General features: G+C 37.2%; 2 protein-coding genes across 6 annotated transcripts in view; one reads left to right on the forward strand and one right to left on the reverse strand.

Moving 5' to 3' along the window:
• LOC113517173 (spectrin alpha chain, non-erythrocytic 1) overlaps positions 1–12,793 on the forward strand; it is a 116,436-nt gene extending 103,643 nt beyond the window's left edge. Inside the window, exons 79-86 of one of the 5 annotated variants that reach the window (XM_052899539.1) lie at positions 361–584; positions 1,044–1,183; positions 1,741–1,810; positions 2,452–2,540; positions 4,076–4,621; positions 7,340–7,378; positions 9,539–9,623; positions 10,054–12,793. In XM_052899539.1, coding sequence (XP_052755499.1) covers positions 361–584; positions 1,044–1,183; positions 1,741–1,810; positions 2,452–2,540; positions 4,076–4,621; positions 7,340–7,378; positions 9,539–9,623; positions 10,054–10,168 — 1,308 coding nt within the window. In that variant the 3' untranslated portion in view covers positions 10,169–12,793. Of the gene's footprint in view, positions 1–360; positions 585–1,043; positions 1,184–1,740; positions 1,811–2,451; positions 2,541–4,075; positions 4,622–7,339; positions 7,379–9,535; positions 9,624–10,053 lie in introns of all 5 variants that reach the window. The other 4 variants (XM_052899543.1, XM_052899548.1, XM_052899555.1 and 1 more) reach the window with 4 other exon arrangements.
• Positions 12,794–13,717: 924 nt separating this feature from the next.
• Positions 13,718–23,100, reverse strand: LOC116413149 (uncharacterized). The gene is made up of 6 exons (XM_031910525.2): positions 22,716–23,100; positions 18,521–18,637; positions 17,396–17,701; positions 16,926–17,040; positions 16,007–16,174; positions 13,718–15,056 (listed from the first exon to the last, which is right to left on the reverse strand). The coding sequence occupies exons 1-6, from the start codon at positions 23,031–23,033 to the stop codon at positions 13,804–13,806; spliced, it is 2,277 nt and encodes a 758-aa protein (XP_031766385.1). The 5' UTR covers positions 23,034–23,100; the 3' UTR covers positions 13,718–13,803.
• Between the last annotated feature and the right edge of the window lie 3,409 nt (positions 23,101–26,509).

A 26,509-nucleotide genomic window follows, 5' to 3' on the forward strand; every position in this document is an offset into this window, starting at 1 on the left:
TCGTTGTAATATGAGACGTTAGCCGTCCACTGCTGGGCATAGGCCTCCTCCGTAAGAAGGATATTGCTGGTAGCTGACTACGCTTACCAGGCAGGTTGGTAACCGCAGTTAGGTTTGGATGTTTTAAGAAGAACGCTGCTGGCCATCCCTCGACTGGTAAATCCGTCATAGTGGGCTAATTACCCAGCTTTCATCCTCACCTATCATCCCTCACTGGTGCCCCGCCGGTATATACCGATAGCGCAGGCGGGGTTACCATTCCATTGTCACCAATTTTCAAGTTGAAAGAAAGGGAGAAAATATTGTAATAGTTAATTTACCACGTTAAGGGTAACAATATGTTTTTTTTTTAATGTACAGGCTCGCTGCGAAAGAGCCAGTGATTACACGAAGCGCGCGAACGTGTTCCGGCTGGTGTGCGCTGACGGGGCGGAGTACCTGTTCGCCTGCAGCAGCAAGGAGCTGATGGACGAGTGGGTGGCCAAGCTGGCCTTCCACGCGCAGCTGCCGCCGGAGCTGCAGCTAACTCCATACTCACCAGCCTCAGAGTCTCCCACTGCTGAGTTGAAGAGGCGGCTTCACGAGTAAGTTTATAAAAAATAAAGATAAACAAGTTAGCAGTCCACCTGATAGAAAGTGGTAATCCTCGGAATACACTGTGATACTCATGGTACCTCTCATGAGTTGCGACAAGTCTCCAGACCGCCTTTCTTATACATAAAGGCTTCTGATGTGGCTGACTGCACAATGACTTGTATGGGAGCATGTACACTCCGAAACACAGAATGACAATCATTTTAAACAACATAACTCACCGAAGCTTAAAAAAATAACGTATGTAATGTTTTACTATAAACAGTTTCTTAGAAAAAATCTACAATATAGAAAAACTAATTCCATAAACTTGATCTAATACCTGAGCAACTACCACATGCACTGTAGTTGATATAAAAAAAAAATCAACATAATGGTTTCTTCCACAAAAATCAAAATATTTTAATTTCAATTGCATCTCATGGTTGCATACCATTCTGAATCCCCAGGAACGCGTCATCATCATCATCGACGGAGTCCACACCGGAACCTCGACGCAAGCCGCGCACCCAAACGGAAATATTACAAGAGCATAGGAATAGTCAGAAACGGGCGAGCACCACTCCAGAGAGGAACGACAGGAATATAGGTGAGTTACTTTGACTCTTAACGCTGGAACTGAAATGAAGTTACTTTCTTTTATACAACTTAGAATGGCAAACAAGCTTACGGCCCACCTGATGGAAAGTGGTAACGGTCGCCCATAGACATGACCAATACCATGGACATAACAGAGTATACTGTTTCGCCCATGATACCCCACATGCGTTGCCATTCCTGAGGACTCAGGTGTTATTCCTCTGTACCCTGTAAATTCACGCCATATTCCACCCTTCAAACCGAAACACAGCCATGCAAACACAACTGCTTCACGGTAGAAACACGAATGCAGAATAGCAGAAACATGAAAGAGCATATTCCCTTTTATAAGGCCGGCAGCACACCTGCAATGCCGCTGGTGTTGTGGGTGACCATGGGCGGCGGTAGTCACTTACCATCAGGTGAGCCGCGTGCTCGTTTGCCCCCTGTGTTGTAAAAAAAAGAAGGCAATTTAATAGTTCAAACAGATTTGTAGGAGGCTTCAGTTTTTATTAATAAGATGGTAGTAAAAAAGTGACCAACTGTGATTTTTTTTTATTTGTACAGAGTCGACGGTGCTGCCCTCGCTGCCGCCGCGGCAATCGTCGCAAGAGGACGCCACCGACGTGATACTCAGGTACCGTCTACACTATTGTCATTTTTATGCAACTTGGAATTAAGGTAACTTAGACGTTATTGTAGGTTAAGCAGACGGCCCGCCTGTTGGTAAGTGGTAACCGTCCTCTATAAATATACAAATTATAATATTTAAGTGGTGATAGGTGAGGATGAGAAGACAGGTCTGTTGGTCCATCGTGATTAATACATCTAAAATTCAGGATGTTGGTACCCAGGAGGGACCACGTATAGGTCGATCTAACAGGGTTGTAACCATAGGGAGACTTTGTGCAAAAGTCGTTTGCTTGGCCACCTCTGTCCCATTCGTGTTTCTACCGTGATGCAGTTGTGCTTGCATGGCTGTGTTTCGGTTTGAAGGTTGGGATATGAGATGGGGCAGTGAATTTACTGGGTACGGAGGAATAACACCTGAGTCGTCAGGAATGGCAACGCATAAGGGGTATCATGGGCGAAACAGTATACTCTGTTATGTCCATAGTACTGCTCATGTCTATAGGCGACGGACTTTCCATAAGGTGGGTCGTCAGCTTGTTTGCCATTCTAAGTTGTATAAAAAAAATTAACAATCACATCTCCCTCCCCCCCCCCCCTTCAGGGGGATGACAGACCCTTTTTCTGACGATTCCCTCACGTGTGCAGGAACTCGGAGCCGGCCGGTGGCTGGGGCCGCTCGCGGTTCTCCAACGGACGCGACCTCAGCATAGAGTTCATACGCTCGCAGAAGGACGGTTAGTATTTACTCATAAACTAGGCGAATAGATTTATTGTCAGAAAAACACATAATTACAGTAGAAAATACAGAAAATAGTACATATGTAGGTAGTGTCCCGTATCAGGCAAGAGGAACTGGCTCGGCTGATGCTGTCAGTGTCCCAGTGCAGCGTGTACAGCTGCACAGCGCTGGTCCTCAGCCAGGCGCTCTCTTAACAACATGCAACAAAAATCACTCTAGAGCGGTATTTCCCAACGTGGGGCCCGCGCCCCTCAGGAATTTGATAGTTAAGGGGGGGGGGGGGAATTAAAAAATGGACTCAGTGATTTTAACCCTCTTGCTCCGGGCCATTTAAATGCAATCGGTGACAAATTTAACAAAAAAAAGTTTATAAAAAAATGCTGTAAATATTTATTAGGTACAATTTCGTTTGACGTTACCAAAATATCAACTGGGCGATTAGAGTCGTCAAGTAAACTTTGTCGGGAAAAATTATGTGCGGGGACATAAAAATTTTAGAAAGATCCAAGTGGGGCATGGCACAAAAAATGGTTGGGAAACATTGCTCTAGACTGTATTGACACGAAGCAATTGTAAAATTAACTTTATTTGTAAAAAAAAAAGCAACAGCTGTCTTCCTCGCGTCTCGTCCGTCGTTCTCAGATAAATTTGCACTCCGAACTGTTACTACTGACAGTAGATTTATAAAAAAAAAATACAATTAAAAAATGTTTGAAATTATTTCTAATCTGTGATTAATTTTCGTTTTTTTTTTCTTAACAATAGGCAGGTAATTTTTTTTTTTTGTTGTTTTTAAACACCGTTTTAGTCTTCTACCAGCAATTTAGGCATTTAGAATGACGATTGTGAATAGAGAATCATCAATATCGGTTTCTAATTGAAATTCAAAAATATATATACATATATATATATATATATATAAATATATTTTTTTTGAGATTTTCCCTACAGACCACAGCATGGGGTTCTTCAAAAAAGTTATATTAAGGTATCTTCAGGATCGGTAACGCGCACGTGACATTTCTAGTACTGCAGACGTTCATAGGCTACGGTAACCCCGTTCACCATCAGACGGGCCGTATGCTTCTTTGCCAGCATAGTAGTATAAAAAACAAGCAAGTTGGATACTTGTCCTGAGATCTTATTCATTAAATAATGATAAAATTAAGTGAACGAATGAATGAATAAGGATGTGAAATTATAAAATTGATCCGTTCCATGTACGCATGCATGTTTGTGAAGTCGCTTGTATGTTTGTATTGTCCGCATGAGACTCGGTTCCAAATGTACATACAGAATTAGTTATTGTTCTGTTCAACTAAACGTATGTCTGTGTGATTTATGTATTATTAAATAGTATATTTGGAAGAAATAAGGAATTCTTAAAATGCAAAAAAAAATGGAAAAAATGTATGTAAAATAAAAAAAAAAATGGTCCAGAAATAGTATTTTTACACTATACGTATAAATAAATATGTAAAATATATAAATCACATAAACACAGTTTCAAAATATTAAATCCCCAACTAGCCGCCAACGAAGCACCGCCATTACCTTCGTCCGGGCCGCCAGATCGCGCCCCCGCTATACCGGACCGCCCATCAGTACCGGAACGCGCCCCGGCGCTACCAGAACGGGCGCCCACTGAACGAGGCCACTCAACCGAAAGAGGCAAACCCGTTCTCGAAAGAGGCCACTCCAATTCCGAAAGAGGCCAGTCGATCTCCGATCGTGGACACTCCAATTCCGAAAGAGGCCAGTCGATCTCCGATCGAGGACACTCCATCTCCGAAAGAGGCCAGACAATATCTGATCGAGGACAATCTATTACGGAGCGAATGCAGTCCATCACCGAAAGACATGGGACGGAACGAGGCCAGTCCATATCAGAGAGAGGCTACGACCGTTCGCAGCCCGAGAAGCAGTCGGTAACGGCCCTGGTGAACAGCTACCAGCAAAGGATGACCACTAGTTACCAAGGGAGAGACGGTAACAGGAACACGTACACCGAGAGGCCGAACAATAACTGGCAGAATGTGGAGACTACATCGCATTTTTATACCGCAAGCGAACTTGGTCAGTCAGAGTTGACGCTTTCAGCTTAGCTTGGTTTCCTTCTTCGCGTGTTATTTACTCTCTTATTAATACTCTTCTAGCAATTAATCCTTGTAGAACATTCTAGATTTTACAAAATACAGGGTGAGATCAGTATTAGACGGCGTCCTTTGAAATTCTACCAGTGAAATTAAACATTTTCAATTGACTTCCAAAAGAGGCTGTCAGTTCGGTTGTCTTTACGTTTGTCACCTCATTACTCAGTCAGTTGTGAACCGATTTGGTTAATTCTTTTTTTATCCGAAAGTGTATACTTACAGATTGGTCGTGTAGAAATTTTATCAAAAACGGTTCAGTGGTTTAGTTTTGAAATAAAAATAACTGGTTTGGCCACGATTAAAGTCAGTTTTTTTTTATGAAAATCTTAAATTATCTATAAAAATGTGGGTCAAATAAAATTAAGATTTAAGAATTAGAATTTTTTTAAATCGAACGATGGTGTTATGAGGCGACAAACTGTAAAAAAATACAACTGAAATGAGAATCTGCTTCTTTTTGAAGTCGCATCAGAAATGTAATAATTTTCCCCACTCGTCTGCACCATATCCCCGGCCTTGAAAACATAAAGTACTCACTATTTGGACGCGTAGTGTAGTAGATAGATACTCTTTATTGTTTCCTCCAAAAGATTACAATAGTAAACTTATTATAAATATAAATAATTACAAGAAATAATCACAATGAGAGAACAATGGGCGACCTTATCGCTAAGAGCGATCTCTTCCAGCCAACCTCTGGATGGAGAGGAGTAATTCTAAACAATTTGGTGGGAGGCACGATGAAAAATTTTGTTAGTTCTAAATATGGAGATGTGATACATATAATAATATAAATATTATCCCTACTCATTATATATATATATATATATATATATATATACATACATACATACATACATACACACACATACACATACATACACATATACATACATATTATTTAAATCTAAATTTAGTAGTATTTAAATCCTAAATAATATTACTAATTGAATTTAAATTGTACATGTTGAATGAAAAGCACAAAGTTTTGAATGTCCCATACATACGTCATTCATGTATGACCTGCCATTTTCAGTATAGGTAGGTTTTTAATTTTACCAACTGCTAACCATCTCATTTTCACTCTGTATTATTATTTAAATTGCCGTGTGGTCCCGGCATAGAATGGACCATTTCCTATCCCGTGGGTGTTGTATAAGGCGACTAAGGGAACTTAACGGTCGAGGGGTGGGTAGCAGCGTCCCTCTTAAAACGTCACTAAGCCTAACTGCGGTTGCCAACCCGCCTGCCAAGCGTGGCAACTACAGGCAAAATCACCCAATAGGAAAAGGCCTATGTTCAGCAGTGGACAGACACAACAGCAACATCGACAGAAGACTCTGACTACCCCGTTAGAGGTTACAGTCGTGAAGATATTAAGTAAAAACTTTTATATTTCTACAGTACCGATACCACAGTGTAAAAAACGACCAGTGACCCAACGCATTTGATATGTACCAAACGATTATATGACGCCATCGGGACGCATGTCCATTGGAACACTGGTAGTTCTTTAGTCTGTGATTATTGACCTAGAAGAATTGATCAGCTTAGCTTGGTTCTTTGCATAGAAATCCCTTATTAATAATCTTCTAGCAATTTATATACGTAGAAAATTCTAGATTTTCAAATATATCTACTTCAATTTCGACTCGTTCATTTAAAAAAAGAATCATCAAATCATTTCAAATGTTATTACGTACTACCGCTACAATCTGTACTTTTATTTTACTGTATAACGACAGCCCAATTTGTGAAGAGTTTCTCACACGAAAACAGTTGGAAACTAATTTAGTCATGGAATTCTAAATTAAATTTAGAATTATGGAACTAAAAGGGGAATATTCAGAATTCTAAATGTATTTTCTATGTTTTTATTTAAAGTACTTATACTTTGTTATATTGTAGTCATTGAATTCTAAATTAAATTTAGAATTATGTAACTGTAAAAGGGAAATATTTAGAATTCTAAATGTACTTAGTAAATTTATGATATTATTTCAAATACTCATTCTTTGTTACATTGTCTGTAAATGTTTTAAAATATATTACCTTGTATTCGTGTGGGAATCCTCTGTTTTGACAGAAAATGCTCAGCTTTCTATACTTAAGCTCTTTCTTTCTTCAAATTTTGCTCCATACCTTGAAAGTTATAGCATTTAAATATATTTTTATTTAAATAAAAGAAACCTTCGTATTTTTTAATTGGCAATTTTATAATTTATGATAAATGTGTAATCACATGTCTATTTTGTCTATTGAGTAAATATTTTTTCTAAAGAGGTCGATTTTAAGGCGCAATTTCTCTAAATCTATCACTAAATATAATAAATAGAATTGGTCCCAGTGTTATTTGACAATTAATCTTTGAAATAATCTACTCTCAGCCTCACTTTACCAAAAGCAGAAATATATAATATTAAAAAAATCTGTATATCCCATCTTGGTTTTGTTTGGTTTTGAGTTTCAACTTAAACGTGATTACAAAATAGACCATGTGTTTATACTATACGCCAATTATTTCACCGCCATTTATATATATTTCTTTTCCTGCTTGTAATAGGTATAATGTTATTAAGAATTTTAAATTAAGAATTCTAAATTTTTAATCGTCGAATTATCTTATTTATGGCGCGCTCAGGATCGAGCCACCTACTATACGTGTTACACCGGGTCCAGTGTACGACTCTGTATTATTTATATGTGTTTACTGTCGCTATATATTGTTTTGTGGCTTCGCTTGTTTATGTGTGTGTTTTATAAAGCTTTATTGCAAAGAAGAAGAATATAAATATAATATTTATCAATGCCAATCATAAATAATCATATTATAAACTCCTTTTTATTAGTTGGTTAATATTTCTCTCTTAAAAGGACTTTTATTTCAAATCAATTCAAAGATACTTTTATATTTCGATAAATATAAAAATAAAATTACAAAATAATCGAATAATTTCCATTTTTTTTTCCTCTGTCTTTTCATTGGCATAATGAGAATGTGTGATTTTTTTTTAAAAGCACATTAGACGTGGATATATGGATACCGATCCAATATCTATATATCGGATTCCTCTGCACACTGATGGCGGGAAAATGGTCATCACACATTTCGATATCGCCCATATCGGTCGGATATCTATTTTCGAATATATTAAAAGTCTGTTATCTAAATATGATTTTTTGGATAACAGACTTTAAACGTATTCGTTATTGGACCAAGTATATAGATATTGTAACTAAAATTTATAGATATTGCTATATATTTCCCACCCATAATGTACACTATAGTAACATATGTTAAAAATATAAAAGTATCTTTAATGCAATGGAATATTCTTTCTTCCTTGTAATTCTACTATTATTTGGATATATTTAGTTTGTACTATTCCTTTCAGCTTATTTTATTGTGTAGTTATTCTGCAGTTGTTTGATGTGCTTTTATATTGTATGCTTGAATATATATATATATTAGATAGAGTGTCTTATGCCATACAAATGCTTCGAGAAAAGTGGGTCAACTTTTCTATAGAATTTTGCGTGATAAATAGTTATGAATGATTCCTTTATAACTTCTATATTTATTTTGTCTTATAATTTCTGCATCTTTTTAATGCGTAAAAACTAATTTTGTTTATTAAACAATTAAATATAGATACGTCAAGGTGCATTGTGTGCGTAAGTATATAGAACACTGGTAAGGAAACGAGTCAGCCAACTTGACAATTAGCTGACGAAAAGTTGACCCGTTTTTGAGGCTCGATGCTCTGTCTATATAATCTAAGAATTGTATATTATTAAATATAATGAGAATGGTTATGTTTGTATCGTTTGCTTATTTTTTTTTTTATTGTGTCCTGTCGCTTTTTAGTGGTTTGGTGTGTGGGATTTATGTAGATATTAGTATACGAATAGTTTTAATTTTTTTTTTTAGATAATAAATGCAAAATGAATGATTTCTAAATTACGCAAAGTAAATAAAATCGTACAGTCTATTTTGTTCCTTTTCTAAAGGGGTTTGGGTGAAGTTGGCGTTATTTTAAATGATCTTTTATTCATAATAATGATATATTTTAAAAGATATAATAATAATATTTATTTACAACAAAAAGTGAGAAAGAGTACAATTTTTGTATTTAAATATAATTTTTGAGTTCTTTGTTAAATGACGATTATTATAGAATTCTATTTTCAAATATCTCTACACCTCAAAAAAAAAAAAAAAAAAAAAGATAAAAAAATTGTGTTTAAAATAGAAATAATATGATCAGTAGATACTACAAAAGAAATACGACGTCAACAAGTCTGTACGCAAGTCCACAAAGCCAGGGCCGTAGCTAGATCCAAGTTTAAGATAGGGCAAAAGAACTATTTGGTAGGACAGAAGTCATAATTCTTCGAAAGACTTCGAAAAAACAAATCTGTCAAATTTTCTTGTGGCCTTTCATTTTAAGGTAGGGCATTGTCCTTCAATGATCCCCTCCCCCCAGCTACGACCAAGCTCAAACCCCTTCCAATTAATTTTTGCATCACTTTGCTGCATTTAGAATCATTCAAATGTACCAAAATTTAATTTATTTAATTTTTAATTTTCGTGTTGTTTACACATATTTTAAATACACAATCGGGACTTAACGCAACCAAAAATGTTTACAAGTAAATAGTACCTACATACCTACTTCTTCATTGCCGACGTTTCGATGTGGATTGCACCACGTCGTGGTCACGACAGGACAAAACATTTTCTATCGCGTTAAGTCCCAATAGTGTATTTAAAATTCTAAATTAGTTGAATAATTCTAAATGACGTAAGAATTCTAAAGCTTAGCTTTCAATTCAGCAGCGTACGCTAACAACAGTGGCACGCGGCCAGCGTCAATCGCCGGCAGCGGCGGCTCGCCCGCGCTCGACCAGAGACCAGCATCCAGGTAAGACAATTAAAAAAAATGCAATTTAGAATGGCAAACAATCTGACGACCCACCTGATGGAAAGGGGTAACCGTCGCCTATAGACATGAACAGTACCATGTACGTAACAAAGTACGAGTATACTGTTTCGCTCATGATACCCCCCATGCGTTGCCATTTCCTAGGACTCAGGTGTTATTCCTCTGTACCGTGTAAATTTACTGCCATATCTCAACCTTCAAACCGAAACACAGTTATGCAAACACAACTGCTTCACGGTTGAAACACGAATGGAGCGGAGGTGGCCAAGCAAATTTATTATTATTTGGAACTGGTGTAATTAAGTGTAAATAAATGAAATAAATAATTTAAAATGCTACTCATTCCTCCCCGAACATATCTCCCAGTATAACTCCGCTAGGTATTTCTATAGGCAAATTTCCTCTACAGGTCCTCAGGCGAGTCCGAGTTGTCCGTGAGTGGTGTTACGAAAGAGAAGAAAGACAAGAAGGGCGTGTTCGGCGGCCTCTTCAGTCGGAAGAAACGGCCGCAGAGTCACATGTAATTATGTTAAGCCAATAATAATAGTCTTAAGCAGAACGGGATGTTTTTATCCCCTAAATTTAATATGTTGATAATATACAGGGCGAAAATGAGGTTGTTGGGTGTATTGAAATAAAGAATACCCTAGTGGATACATTAGGACCGAAATTTTTGATATTCCAGACGTAGCTCAATTATTTTTAGACATTCCAGACTAAACTCTATTATTTATGGATATTCCAAACGAATAGATCGTATTCCAGTAAAATCTCGATAGGTTATTGGGCATTCCAAACTAAATTAAATTCTTTTTGGACATTCCAGACTAAACTTTAAAGTTTTCGGAAGTTTTAGAATAAACTTGCTAGTTTCTGGACATTCCAAACTAAACTTGGTAGTTTTTGGACATCCTAAACTAAACTTGGTAGTTTTTGGACATCCCAAACTAAACTTGGTAGTTTTTGGACATTCTAAACTAAACTTAGTAGTTTTCGGAGGTTCCGAACTAAATTTAATACTTTTTGGACATTCCACACTAAACTAAATTGTTCATTGAACATTCCAGACTAACTTTTTAGGACATTCCAGATTAAACTCAATAGTTTTTTTGAAATAAATTAAAAGTAATTTTTATGTATAAAATAAATAAGTTAAAGAAAAATTATGCACATTAAATTTGTGTCCCCAAACAGGGACGGCTCATCGCTTGACATTTCATTCTAGTTCTAATGTACTCGGTTACTTTCTTAATTTTTAATACGCCCAATGATTTCAACCTGTATTTTTAATATTAAATCGCAATTTCTAATAAGCAAATCGGTCATTCGTAATACGGGATTTACTATAAAAATACTTATTTCAAAGTACATTGTGTATTTCTTAATGATTCTTGTTGATTGAACATTGTTTTCTTATCAGAGTAATAATGTCTTTGTATACATGATCACGGTAAAGTAATATCGTTATTTGGTTCTAATTTCGCGTAAGTCATTTTGTGTTTTTGTCTCTTATTTGCATTTGAGGCGCCTGAGCTAATTAGAAAATATCAGTTTTTAAAAATTTTAGTTTATCACAACAAAATAATACGATACAAACAGAAATAGTGATATTATAAAACTATTTTACGCTTCTGCATAGCACCAAATTGTGAATTACGCGAAATTAGAACTTTATTTACAATATATACAATATAGTATCACAGTTTATAATTGTATATCATAACTATAAGAATGTAGCACCAAAATTTGCCAGTTTGTATATATATATATATATATATATATATATATATATATATATATATATTGCAATATATACTAGTGGCGGGCGGAGTAAAGTCGGGGAGTTGTTAAAATCGTGCCTTCTTTTATATATACTTACCGTTATTCGGTATATTATAAATTTACAGTTTCATTTGTTATTTTTTAGATAATTACGAGTTTTAACATGTGTTTGTGATATTTATATACATTACAGAACATGTTTTAATCAAATACATTATTAACCGACCAATTATAAGTTTTAATATTGATTTATAAATCTTCTATTTAATGATTTACTAGTAAATTCTAACATGCTCGGCGAAATGTGGGCATTGTAGTAAGTGTGTATTTTTCTATATATTTCTCACGCAATTCGCACTGTTCGTACAGCGTTATGACGGTTGGTCGGTTTACACTTTTTACTCATTGTATAAGTATTTACTTTTAGTATATAAGCGATACATTCCTGTTGATGTGTTGACAGTCACAAACTATTGGTTTAAGACATTCGGGGACCAGACATATCGCAGACATTGAGAAACTGATGCTTTATTATTTCATATTTGTAAAACAGTATATATATTTTTCAACCATTGTATATTTTATCACAATTATCACGATTATCATATTTACAAATAAAAAAAAAAAAAAAACAGTAATTAGAACGAGTATAGTGTTTTTATTTTTTTAATTTACTGAACGGAATGCATTATTTTTGGTATTTTTGCTTTATATTATATAAAATGTATAGATTAAAACACATGCCTGTTAGTGCCTTATAAAAGACGTTTTATGTTCCCTTATACAAAATTATGTAGCTTTTATATTTATTATAATTTGTAGATTTTTATATTTTATATATTACGCTTTTAATATACAATTTTGACTGATTTGAATTATATGTTTTATTTCAAATCAAACATAATGTTTCTCAAATGTCAGTGTGCCTTTTAAATGGACGTAAAAGTATTATATGAAAAGCAATATACGAAATTTGACAATAATAGTGTTACATGTAGTTATAATTAAGTTCTCTATCATAATAATATGTTAGCTTGCATCATCTGTATTGTGCTGTGAACGCAACTAATGATGTGTTAATCGTGATAGAATATACTTAGCAAATATAATATCACATAAACAGCTGTTCCAAATCTAAGTTATTTTTTTATTCAAAATTTATCTGTATTTACACAATAATTATATAAGTTTAAGTATATACTATAAAATATAAAATAAGAAACAGAGATTTAGGTACAGATTAGATTCAGCGGTTACTTCTGTGCTGTCAGTCAGTCAGTCAGTCAATCAATCAACTACCTTTTTTTTTTTACTTATGGCACGGCACAAAGTGCATCCGCCAAAAACAAAGTTTGGGAAACAGCAAATCTACTACCTTCTATTTATTTATATATAAATGTGTTCAAACGATCGACATTTCATTGTATGCAGTCACAGATCAATGTTAAATTCGCTGCGTATATTTGCCGCTGCGTACTCGCGTAGCCTTGTACTGCATTGTTGTTTTATTGTGAAATTTATGTTTGATTGTGTATAGTAATGAGAGAAGAAATTTATACCTGCATATATAACTGCGTTGATGATGATGATGATGATGATGAATATGTAACTGGACAACGGGACTTCTACAAAGTTTTCTTTTACACAATCAAACTAATAAATTTACACACTTTAATGTCATACCGCAAGGGTTCGCATCCCTTCCCACGGATCCCTAATAGTACAATAACTCCACCTAGCGTCGTTGATTTTTCTAAGTTTATAGCATTGTTATTTTCTCCGCAGTGCAAGGTTACGTGCCGCCATTCATCTGTCACGTTTGACAGCTGTCAAATGCGTTGTATTTTTTTTTTTGTAATATCAATTGTATTAGTAAGGAAGGACCGTGTTATTTTAACTGAAATATGAATATATTTTTCTTGTAATAAAACAATTGGTTTTCTTTTAAAATTTTTACTCACAAATATATCCTTTTTTATTACTTAAAAGATACAACTAGCTAGGAAATACCAATTCGTTGCCATCAGTCAAAATAATATAAATAAAAAATTTATATACATTTTGGACAAACTGCATAATATAATAATAAATGGGAACATGTTTAACTCAAAAATTCAATTTGCAAAAAGGTATTTTAGTGTATAAACCACTTCGATATTTTTTGTTACACTCCAGACTGGTAAAGCGTGGGACTGGTAACACGCATAAATTACCGAATGGAAAATAATTTCTTAGCAATTTAAAGACAAATCAATTGAGCAAAAAGTATCACTTGATATTTTTTAGCATACATAAAGTATTATAAAAATATATTACATACATATATCTATAATACCTAAACCGTAAGACGAAGCAAATAAGCAAGCCGTTATTGTCCCTATACATCGGCTACAGATCTCACAATACCAAAGTAAAACGGATTTGGCACAGCAGGATTGTAGTTCGCGCCGTACCTTCTTATCACTTCAATGTTGCCAGTCTGAAATACCTGTTCTAAACCGGCCCTTACCAGTAATGCCTGCACAGGATTCCTATTGTAAACAGTGTCTTTCTTGTTTTTAACATAATAACTCAAATCTTGAAAGGGATCTTCAGGTTTGCGCGGTGAGTAAACGTTCTTGTAATGAACAGATCTTTTATGAATATGGCCCAAATGGTCTTTAATTTTGAGGTTATGCGACACAACTGACGCGTGGTAGAGTTTCTCTAGCGTTTCTTTAATTTTATGCGCGCGCGCATGATTCTTTTGTATGTGTACTTTAGCTTTGTGTCGAATGAACTCGCCTATCTTCTGGATCGGATGTTTTTCCGGGTAATGTGGAGGAGTTTGAATGACAACGTTCGATTTGACTACAGAACGCTTTTCCCGCCATAATTGCTTGCTCGAATCGTTGGTTGTTTGATTACGTATTCGCTCTAAAGCGGCTTTGATTCTTTCAATTAATGTTTTGTCATTGATGTAGTGTATTCCCTCTTTGTTTTTGACATATTTACTTAAATCCTGCATAGGATCTTCGGGCAATTTCATACGAATATTATTTTTGACCTCTATAGATCTCTTATGAATGTTTTTCGGCAAATCCTTGCTAAGATCGTGTATGCCGCCTATTTTATGTTTAAAATTATTGATGAGCGTGAATGAATTGCTTTTACGCATTTTATCCAGAAACTCCTTGACTTTGATCGTTTGTAATTTACCTTTGGGATAGTGTATTTCGGCCTTCTTTTTAAACAGTTTGCTTATACCTCGTACACGGTTCTTTGTGGGAAGCAGATGGCGGCCCTTCTTGTGAAATAGGGAGCGTTTCTGTATAGATTTTATGGGTAAATTATTGGAAACATCATAATCGCCATTATTATTCGTGTCTTTATCTGATGGGTTAGAATTTTCCCACACTTTGTGTTTCACAAAATATTTCATGAATTTCATCATGGCGCTCTCGTCTATGGACCGTTTTTGTACGGTTTTGACATCTGTCAAAATGTTGGCGGGAAGGTAGCTGTTGGCTGATTGAGACGAGGCAGCGATCAGAACTTCGGAAGATGATGGTGTTGTCAAAGAGTCGGTAAATTGTCTAAATCCTGCTGCTCGGTCCTCGAGGGTCATGAATTGTTGTTGATTGCGACTATCTGTCAAATTAAAATGTTAAACATAATTTTGGTCTTTGAGAAGAAGGGATCTCCTAAAGGAAAACAAGGGGAATCATTACTAGTGCAGGTTGCACTGGTAATGATCAGAATTGATCATATCCTAATTGAAATATACAATAATATTCTCCATTCGTCATCATCATCACTCATCATCCATTCCAGAACTGTCATGGAGAATATTATCTGTGTCCTGCGGCTTCGCTCGCTTACTTGAAGTACCTATGTATTTAGAATATAGCTAGCTCTTATGGCCAGGATTAAATCATTCCAAAGCCTTGATTAAGGGGTTAAGAAAAATACTCTTAGAAATTAATTGATTTGAATTAAAATAATATGTGTGTAGGGCTCTAACTGGATACTGCAAACTAAACAAGCACACGGTCCAAGTAGGCTTATGCCCAAAAAGTGTTTACAGATCTTGTCACAATGAGGAAGAAACGCCGCAGCATCAGATATGTGGCTGTAGCCCACTCGTACATACACGACATATCTCCTTTGCAAAACACATTCTGTATCCTGAGAAGATAAGAACATCGCTACAAAGAACATCTTAAAATTCCTATCACTGATCGGGAATTAGCAGCGAACTTTAAGAAAAGAGCGAATAAGAAAGGTTGCAATGTTACAGGTTTTTCTGGCTGAAAAAAGCCCGTCTTTTTTAATAATAATAATAATATGTATTTTTAAATATTTTATTTACTAAATTTCATTCAAATCCATTCAGTACTTTTTGCATGAAAGAGTAAGTAACATACATACAGACACAAATTTTCAGATTTATAATAATAGTGGCATGATTATGGATAAGGCAATAGACGTATGTTGGGACCAACTTCTTCGGTATTCAGACGTCTTTGGTATACAGTTTTCTCTGCCTTTCCTGCAAGAACATAGCGTGAAGATAAATACAACAATGGAGAAATACTAACTGCTCATATTGAGGATCAGCTGTATAACAGGCGGCAGTGATAACGGGTAAGCACAGCGTATGGTAGCAGGCACCGAGGAGTTCCGCTTGAGGCAGTCCATCATGGCTGCAGTCACGCTGGGCGGCACCGCGGCAACGAAAGATGGTAGTGTCACAACATTTGGAGGTTCTGCAGAGGGATTAATAATAATTACCAAACGAGTATAGCAATCGCCTGCTCTTCAAGCTAGAATGCCCTATGAGGAACCAGGCGATGACCCTTTGGGGGCACAATCCGGAACATCCAGATCCGAGCCAATTCAGAGAAGGAATCGAACCTGGGACCTCATTAATGCAAAGTAACATGTCTACCACTGCGCCGCGAATGATGTCCGGAGGCGCCGAGAACCATTATTATTTGTATTTGAGTCCAAAGAGTTTTTATGCAATTTGGTCAGGCAAATAAATAGACAGTTTATCTTCCATGGATGAAGATAGAACAGTAATCACGCTTGAGATATCAGTACACGCTGGCGGGACACCAGTGAGGAATGGTAGAGGACGAAATCAGATAAGTTGGCCTCATAATGAACTCACCAGCATTTACTGATGATGGAGTGACCGCTTGGAGGTAAACCTAAGAACGTGTATTGGATAGCAATGGAGCCGATACTTCCTGTCAATAACAATCTCTTCCATTCCATTCCCTTCCATTACCTTTTGTACCGTTGTCGAGTATCTGCTTAGTATACGTGTGGATACAATTTTAGGAGATTTATTATGACTTGAGTAAAATTTTAGTTGAGAATTGTCATCCCTAGGATTTGAAAAGCCTGGAAAGATGAAGCAAATTTCGACTGGAGACAGAAGATCCTCGCCTTTGCAGGGCAGCATCAAATATAATGTATATCTTAAAGAATGATGTATAGTGTTAAACCCACTTGTGGTGGTGGTAATGTAGTCCTCGACCTTGGGGTCGAAGCCAGTGAAGTGCGCGAGCCTGTCCAAGTACCACGCCAGCCGCAGTATCAGCTCCTTCTCCTCGCCATCGCTGTGCTGTTAATAATTATAAACATCATTGCCAAACAATTTTCAACGACACTTTGATTTCTGGCAGAAGCCAGTTTCGGGTCAAAGGTGGTCGGTTTAGGCAGCAAATTGGCCGAAACTAAAGTAAAACTTTTGAAAATTGTACGAAAGTGGCCAATGTGACCACTTCCAAACAATATTATAAAATTCCTTATACAAATATAACATTACGGCAATAGAAGTAAAGTTCTGAATTTGATACAATCATACTTTTTTTTTAAAAGAACACGTTTTGCCAAAATAAATGGTGTAAAGTTTATAGGAGCTAATGTCAAAGTGGGTGTTCCTCAAGGCACTATTTTAGGTCCGTAAAAATTCTGACCTTATGATATTTCTCTGCGTAAACACTGTCTTCTAGTCTCTTGGTGGCCCACAGCGCCAGGTCTGCCAGCCTCCTGATATGCTCGCGTTTCTCCGTAGCACGCTGACACGTCGCATTCCAGTTTCTAGTGAAGTTCAACAGAATTTCCGTGAAGTTCGCGTTGGTGTAACTGGTACCGTTGAAGACGCCAGTGAAGTTTAGATTGGACGTGGCATTGAAAGCAGACGAGGCGTTGAAGACAGGCGAGATGTTGAAGTCAGACGAGTTGCCGAACACTTCCGTGAAGTTAAATATTGTTACATTGCCCTAAAAAATTAAACAAGTATATTACGATAATCAATAGACAGGAATGGCCGTAGCGGGGGGATAAAGGGCATAAAGAGAGGCAATGCCCTACCTTAAAACGGAAAGCCCCAAAAAACTTAGATAGATTCGCTTTTTTAACTTCCGCCCTACCAAAAAGTTTTTTTGCCCTACCTTCACTGTCACATCATTGTAACACATATTTCATCATCATCAGCAGCTTTTAACTGTTCACTGCTGACCATAAGCCTCTCCCTAGGGGAGTTTTGCCAGTAGTTGCCACGCTTGGCAGCCGAATTCGCAATCGCAGTTGGGCTTTAGTGATGTTTAAAGAGGGACGCTGCTGCCCTCCTTTTAAATACCTCTTACGACACCTACAGGAAAGAAAGAGTGACCTAGTCTATGCCGGGACGTTACAGCCAAAACAAAATTATACATATGGCATAATATATAAGAAATACTTTTTTTTATATACAACTTAGAATAGCAAACAAGCTGACGGCCCACTTGATGTAAAGGGGTAACCGTCGCCTATAGACATGTGTAGTACCACGGACATAACAGAGTACATACTGTTTCGCCCAAAATACCAACCATTCTTGAGGACTCAGATGTTATTCCTCTGTACCCTGTAAATTCACACCATATCCCACCTTTCAAACCGAAACACAGCCATGCAAACACAATTGCTTCACGGTTGAAACACGAACGGGACAGAGGTGGCCAAGCAAACGACTTTTGTACAAAGTCTCCCTCTGGTAAAACAATCGGTATACAATCTAGTAATCCAATGTATATTCTAACATTACATTAATATCTTACCCAATTAATAGCAGTGATGTTGGACCTGCTGCAGTTCTTCAGAAGCTCCGTGTACTGCTCGATGGAATATCGCAGGCCGTCCAGGTAGGCGGTGCCCTTCTGCAGTGCGTTTTGTACCTGTACAAATCATTGCTAGTGTATACTATTCACCCGCTACTTCGTACACGTGGAATTCAGATGTAGGAAAACTAATGAAAAACGCCAGTTCTAGATGGAGTATCAAAAAAAAACATATACCAATTTTTAAGTTAGATCTTAAGGGACACGAAAGTGAAAACAGCATTCATTTCGGTGTATTAGTTTTTGCGTAACGCTGGAGCGAAAACATAGGTAGACAAAAATTTTTTTAACGGGTGATGATGGAATGGTAACCCCGCCTGCGCTAACGGTATACACTGGCGGGGCACTAGTGAGGGATGATAGGTGAGGATGAAAAGACAGGTCAGTTAGTCCATCGTGACGAATACACTTGGAATTCAGCACGATGGTTTCCAGGGGGTACCACGTGGAAGTCGACCCGGTTGGGTATATTGCTAGCAATGGGGCCCTTAGTCTCCATTATTAACAATCCCTTCACTCTGACAGACAGGGAGGTAAGGGATTGTTAGTAATGGAGACTGAGAGTCCCATTACTAGCAATATACCCAACCGAGTCGACCTCCTCGCGGTTCCCCCTGGAAACTATCATGATTAATTCCAGATGAATTCATCATGATGGGCTAACTGGCCTGTTTTCATCCTCACCTATCACCCTTCACTGGTGCTCCGCCAGCGTATCCCGTTAGCGCAGGCGGGGTTACCATACCATTTTCACTAAAAAAAAACCATGACAGACAATTTCTAAAAAAAAATTGTTTTGTCTTCTATTGCCCCCTATTACTAAATCCATTACATATTTTTTTACACCACAAAGATGCCAAAAAAACATACAGTCCGTCTGATGGTAAACGGTCATTGTAGCCTATGGACGTCTGCGAGCGTTCATGCTGTAAGCAACCTATATTTCCCAGATATACAGATATCTTTCAGTTACAATTTTATTCTATTACTAAGATACATAGAAATAAAAGATAGTATGTCATGAATGAATGAGTATGCTTTATTTGCATTATACAATATAGGGAGCAAGCGAGACAATTAATAAATGCAACCATACAGTTGTATGAGTACAGTGAGGAGGGAGAGTACGTGTACAAAAGTCGATTGCTTGGCCACCTCTGTCCCATTCGTGTTTCAACCGTGAAGCAGTTGTGTTTGCATGGCTGTGTTTCGGTTTGAACGGTGGGATATGGCGTGAATTTACTGGGTACAGAGGTATAACACCTGAGTCCTCAGGAATGGCAACGCATGGGGGGTATCATGGGCGAAACATTACACTCTGTTATGTCCACGGTACTGCTCATGTCTATAGGCGACGGTTACCACTTTCCATCTGGTGGACCGTCAGCTTGTTTGCCATTCTAAGTTGTATAAAAAAAAGTCTTATTGCTGAGAGCGATCTTTTCAAGACAACCTTAAGGTAATGGACTAATTCTTGTACAAATAGCTATGATAATATTGTGTAATTAAGAAAGATAATTGGAGATGTTTTAAGAGGGACGCTGCTGTCCATCCCTCGTCGTCCCTTAGTCGTCTCTTACGACACCCACGGGAAAGAAAGGGACGGCCTATTCTATGCCAAGACCACACGGTAAACTCGCTTAAATGGTTACAAATAAATAAATAAATCTCATGCCATGACTTTTATGTTAGCCACTAATGTTAAACAAGCTGACGGCCCGCCTGATGGAAAGTGTTAACAGCACTGTGACCATTCTGTAACGTTCATGGACCTCACAAAAAATATGCTATAATTGTCTTATAAAAATGTTATTAGAACATTACATTTAGATGTTAAAAATATGAAATGGGCACAAAGATTGTTAATAATTAATTTATAATGCAAAATATTTAACAATTGCCTAGTTCTAGTTCGTTAGTAGAGCACTTTTTGAATAATCAATCATAGACAATTAAAAATGTTTATTTTTTTTTTTATTATTGCGCAGTTGGCATACTTCACGTTCTCGAAGGTCATAAATATAATCAAGGCATCCTGGCGTCGACATCCATTCGAGCGCCTGCTAATTATGTTTTAGCACGTCGAAGAAAAAAGAATTTTCCACGTTTTGTGTAAATTAAATTAAATAAATTTAACACAGCAGTAAAATTCTATGTACATATGGCGGATATAACACCGGACGGTGTTCTCTACCAGTCGACCTGAGTACTGTTCATGTCTATAGGCGACGGTTAACACTTTCCATTAGGTGGGCTGTCAGCTTGTTCGCCATTCTGAGTTGCATAAAAAAATATTATAATATAAGGTAAGATAGAAGGAAGGAAAGGAAAAGGGAGGCCAAAGCATAATTACAGCAAGCAGATCAAGGAAAAATTTGGTGTCGTGTCGTATCAAGAGGTGAGGGGACTCGCTGACAATCGTAGTGAGCGGCAAGAGCTCCACCGACAAGAGAGCAGCTCTTAAATAGAATAGCCCATAGTCTGAAGCTATTTCTCGCATTCATCGCAGTTTAGATTCTAAAACTGTTCCTTTATCTTAGACTTAGCAAGAGAGCAGTCCTTGAAATCACAGGATTCATGCGGAAAAGAATAAAGTGAGTAAAAAAAGCTTCTCTATCACTGACATTGAGTTTACTTGATGGTATCTTGTACCAGCATCTGAACACTTTATTATGTATTATATTAATATTGGCCACAACAGAATATCAGTGTTTTGCTCTTTTGAGGGCAAAGCAAAAAGCTGACTCGTGGCCATTTTGTATTACCGTGGAATGCACACGCGTGAAGAAAAAAAAAACTTTACTAATTTTATGCATTCTGATTTTGTTTTTGATTTTTTTTTTTTATTATTTTTTGTACATGTATCTTTTTTTTTATCTTTTTTCACTTTGCATTTGTGTCTTTTGCTGTTTGTGTGCTGTAAGTGATGCAAATAAATTATCTATCTATCTGTCTGTCTGTCTACTTACTTGTTGCGCTTGTCGAATTTCGTAGAATGACAATAAATTATTTATAAAGTATCTAATGATTAAATTTATTCTGTACTTTATATATTAACCGATTCCTATAAGAATTAATTGAGGTAATTTTCGAGCTCCCTTCATCATTTCACCCGTTAACTGTCCACTGCTGGGCATAAGCATTCCCCATAAGGGCAGTTTCGCCAGTAGTTGCCACGTTCAGCAGGTGGGTTGGCAACCGCAATTAAGCCTTTAGCGATGTTTTAAGAGGGACGCTGCTGCCCATCCCTCGCCGTCCCTTAGTCGCCTCTTACGACACCCACGGGAAAGGAAGCGGTGGCCCATTCTATGCCGGGACTACATAGCAAGCTCGCTTAAATGGTAACAAATAAATAAATCTTAAATCATGCCATGACTTTTATGATAGCCACTAATGGTAAACAAGCTGACGGCCCGCCTGATGGAAAGTGTTAACAGCACTGTGACCATCCTGTAACGTTCATGGTACCCCTCGTGCGTTGCTATTCCTGAAAACCATGGTATTATCAGTTCCCTATCACAGTCGTGCAAACATAGTTGCTTACTAAATAAAATGTAAAAAAACAAGATATATTTTAGGTAACAGTGGCATGAATTTACTGGATACAGAGGAATACACCTGAGTCCTCAGGAATGGTAACGCATGGGGGGTACCATGGGCGAAACAGTATACTCTGTTATGTCCACGGTACTGCTCATGTCTATAGGCGACAGTTACCACTTTCCAACAGGTGGGCCGTCAGCTTGTTTGCCATTCTAAGTTGTATAAAAAAAAATGCATAATGCCGAGTACGATAGGCGTTACAGTATATACTGTGATGTCACAGATGACGTAATCATTGACCGTCAATTTATGTGCCATTTTTAATGGTTTATTAAAGGGGGAAAGGGATTGTTAGTAATGGAGACTGAGAATCCCATTACTAGCAATATACCCAACCAGGTAGACCTCCTCGCGGTTCCATCTGGAAACTGTCACGGTTAATTCCTGATGAATTCATCATGATGGGCTAACTGGCCTGTTTTCATTCTCATCTATCACCCTTCACTGGTGCTCCGTCGGCGTATCCCGTTAGCGCAGGCGGGGTTACGATATCATTTTCACCCATTAAAAAAAATGGTTTAATAAAACTTACTTTTTTCTCCATGTAACCTCGATATTTATAATCTTTGGCGTATTTATCTGTAGGAGATTTCAATTCATTGCTGCCTGAGTATTCGGAATTGTCAAAACTATTTACATAGTAATGATTCTCGCTGTTGTGCAAGCTATTCCCTTTAATATTGTCATACAATACTCTGTTTTCATCAATATGACGGACGTCATTATTGTCTCGGTCGTGCTTGGTGAAAAAGTATTTCCTCACTTCCGGCAGGTCTATGGTCCACGACGTGACCCCGTTGACCGCGACCATAAATAAAATACCACTGATCGCGACATTTTTAAATGTCATTTTACGCGCGCTTTTCGATTATTATTTTTTTTAATACCAACTGTACCCGGCAAAGGTGTACGTGAATAGTGGTTTAAATAAATTTCACTTATTAAAAACTAAACGGGTGCTAGTATAAATGATACAACGCGATAATTTGTGCGCGTGTATGTGCACAGGAATTGTATGAAGAACTGGGAATGGAAAATTAACAAACAAACGGACGTGCGATTTTTTTTTTGCATAATTATCAGTTTCCCGCGCGTGCATTGTCCGGTATTGAGGTTAAGCAAGATGTTTACCTCTTCCGTTAGATTAGAAACAAGATTTTAGACATGCTACATTAAACCTAACGATTATAATTCATTTCAACACCCAAACAGGTACTTTGGTTCGAAAGTTCTAGCTATAAATAATAACAAAATCGATTGTTCAGATTTATTAGAGATAAACAAAATTTGTACACCCATAAACGATTATATCTTACATTTAAAAAAAAAATATAACCGTATTGAGACCTTCTTTCAGTCTTCAGAAGTCAGTTTAAAAAAAACTTTTGGTTGCATGTCACTTGGGACTTTGTATAAAAGTCGATTGCTTGGGTACCTCTGTCCCATTCGTGTTTCAACCGTGAAGCAGTTGTGTTTGCATGGCTGTGTTTCGGTTTGAACGGTGGGATATGGCGTGAATTTACTGGGTACAGAGGAATAACACCTGAGTCCTCAGGAATGGCAACGCATGGGGGGTATCATGGGCGAAACAGTATACTCTGTTATGTCCATAGTACTGCTTATGTGTATAGGCGATGGTTACCACTTTCCATCAGGTGGGCCGTCAGCTTGTTTGCCATTCTAAGTTGTATAAAAAACAATTCAAATAGACTTGTTTACAAGCACTTTTAAATCGTCATTTCTTTACGTATGCAGGGTTCGGAAGGTTGTTATCTGTTGTGAAGAGTCCGCGAGAAACTCAACAGTTACTCTTTTAAATCTCTGTTAACATTATGTGTGTTTATTTAAATGCACTATGTCTAAATTCTACTATGGCGACCTTGTACGGGCAGACGCAGTGTAGAACGACTCCCCACTAGATGGAGTGACGATTTCAAACGCAATGCAGGGAATCAATGAATGCAGGTCGCTCAGGTGGATGCTTCCTTATGGCAGTCTATGGGGGAGGCCTATGTCCAGAAGTGGACGGATAATGTTGTCAGTATGCACTGTACTGCATCTGTATTCATAGATGCATGTATAGGAACAGTTCTTAATTACCTAATAATTACATTGTATGCAAATTAATACACAGGTTTTTTTTTAATGGGTGATAATGGCATGGTAACCCCGTCCGCGCTATCGGTATACACTGGCGGGGTAGCAGTGATAGATGACTGATGGGGATGAAAGCAGGTCAGTTAGCCACGATGGTTTCCAGGGGGAACCGCGTGGAGGTCGACCTGACAGGGTATATTGCTAGTAATGGGGGCTATTTGATCCCATTACTAACAATCCCTTTCCCTCCCCAATTAGTACACAGGTAGGTGTAATAGTTTCGGCCAAAAGATTGAGAACTTATTAAATCTTCTTTGCATTATTTTTTTTTTATTGGTGTAATAAATCAAGGCGATATAATTCATGTTCAAAATTAAAGGAAAAATGGTTAAAAAAAGTAAATTTGACAGCTATGTTTTTTTTTTCTGTAATGGACATTAAAAAGGTATCCGGACACGATCAACTTAAAGTGAACTTGGTCTTTTGTATAATTTTTGGGCGTTCAATGTTATGATGGAAATTTCCACCGTTATGCAAAGAAGGCTTGACTACAGGTTTATTATTTCGTCATTATATCAACCGTTAATTGTCCACTGCTGGACATAGGCCTCCCCCATAAGGGGGGTTTTGCCAGTAGTCCTCACGATTGACAGGCGGATTGGCAACCGCAGTTAGGCTTTGGAGATGTTTTAAAAGGGACGTGTTTTTATTGTTTACAACGGATAAGCTCGGAAACTAGTGAATCGTTTATAGAGACTCTTTCACCTATAGAAAGCTATATTAGCAACTCCTATAATTAATAATAACTATGCTAAAAAAGAACTATGCGAAATCAGGGCGTGTCAATATATGCCTCCACACTTACACCAACCATTAACGCCATTACATTTCAAAAATCTAATGAAGAAAAGGATTTTACTTATGCGGAAGCAACCCTCGGATCGTGGAGCTGGCTCTCGTCATCGAATGTAGTGCATCGCAAATTGTATGACACTTTTAAGGATTTTTTTTTTCTTGTCGTTAATTTGGTACATTGGATTTTTGTTCTGTTATGTTTTATTTTTTTTTTTCTTTTATTCATTGCTTTTATACTTGTTTATTTTAGTTTTTGTATTGTTTTCTTTTATTTTTTACGTAATATCTACATCAATATATATATAATTGATAATGAAACGGTGCCCCGTGTAGGTGCAAACTGAAAATCAGCTCTGAACCAACATCAGTCCAGCAAAAGCTGAGTTTGTACCTATTGCCAGGCGCATACGATTAATGGACAATATATTGATTAATTAATATATGTACATTATAATTTGTGAAGAATGGCAATAAATTTTTATTTATTATTATTATTATTATTATATTTGTTTTTTTTTTTAATGGATGATAATGGTATGGTAACCCCGCCTGCGCTAACGGTATACGCTGGCGGAGCACCAGTGAAGGGTGATAGATGAGAATGAAAACAGGCCAGTTAGCACATCATGATGAATTCATCAGGAATTAATCATGATAGTTTCCAGGGGGAACAGCGAAGAGGTCGACCTGGTTGGGTATATTGCTAGCAATGGGATTCTCAGTATCCTTTACTAACAATCCCTTTCTCCCAAGAAAATAGGTAAATATGTAAAAAAAAGTTTATTTCTCTCACAAAATAACAGCATTATAAATCTTACAACTACATAGGTTACGATTTAAAACAATCTTTGTGTGAGACCGGAGTCAGTACTAGGATTATTTTTTATACAACTTAGAATGGCAAACAAGCTGTGGGCCGTCAGCCTGATGGAAAGTCGTAACCGTCGCCTATAGACATGAGCAGTACCGTGGACATAACAGAGCATACTGTTTCGCCCATAATACCCCCCGTGCGTTGCCATCCCTGAGGACTCAGGTGTTATTCCTCTGTACCGTGTAAATTCACTGCCATATCTCACCCTTTAAACCGAAACACAGCCATGCGAACACAACTGCTTCACGGTTGAAACACGAATGGGACAGAGGTACCCAAGCAATCGACTTTTGTACAAGGTCTCCCTCTTACAGATCACCAGGCTTCCAAACTCGAGGACATCTATTTTACTTGATCTATAAAGAGTATACAAGTTAATAAATGAAATTAGAAAAAAATTATAATCTACATGTATGTACTAGTATGTGTGCGAGTGTGTGTGTGTGTGTTTTTTTTTTATGGGTGATAATGGTATGGTAACCCCGCCTGCGCTAACGGGA

The sequence above is a fragment of the Galleria mellonella genome, unplaced genomic scaffold (assembly GCF_026898425.1).
Source record: "Galleria mellonella isolate WM207_F2 unplaced genomic scaffold, CSIRO_AGI_GalMel_v1 utg121, whole genome shotgun sequence".
NCBI lineage: Eukaryota > Metazoa > Arthropoda > Insecta > Lepidoptera > Pyralidae > Galleria > Galleria mellonella.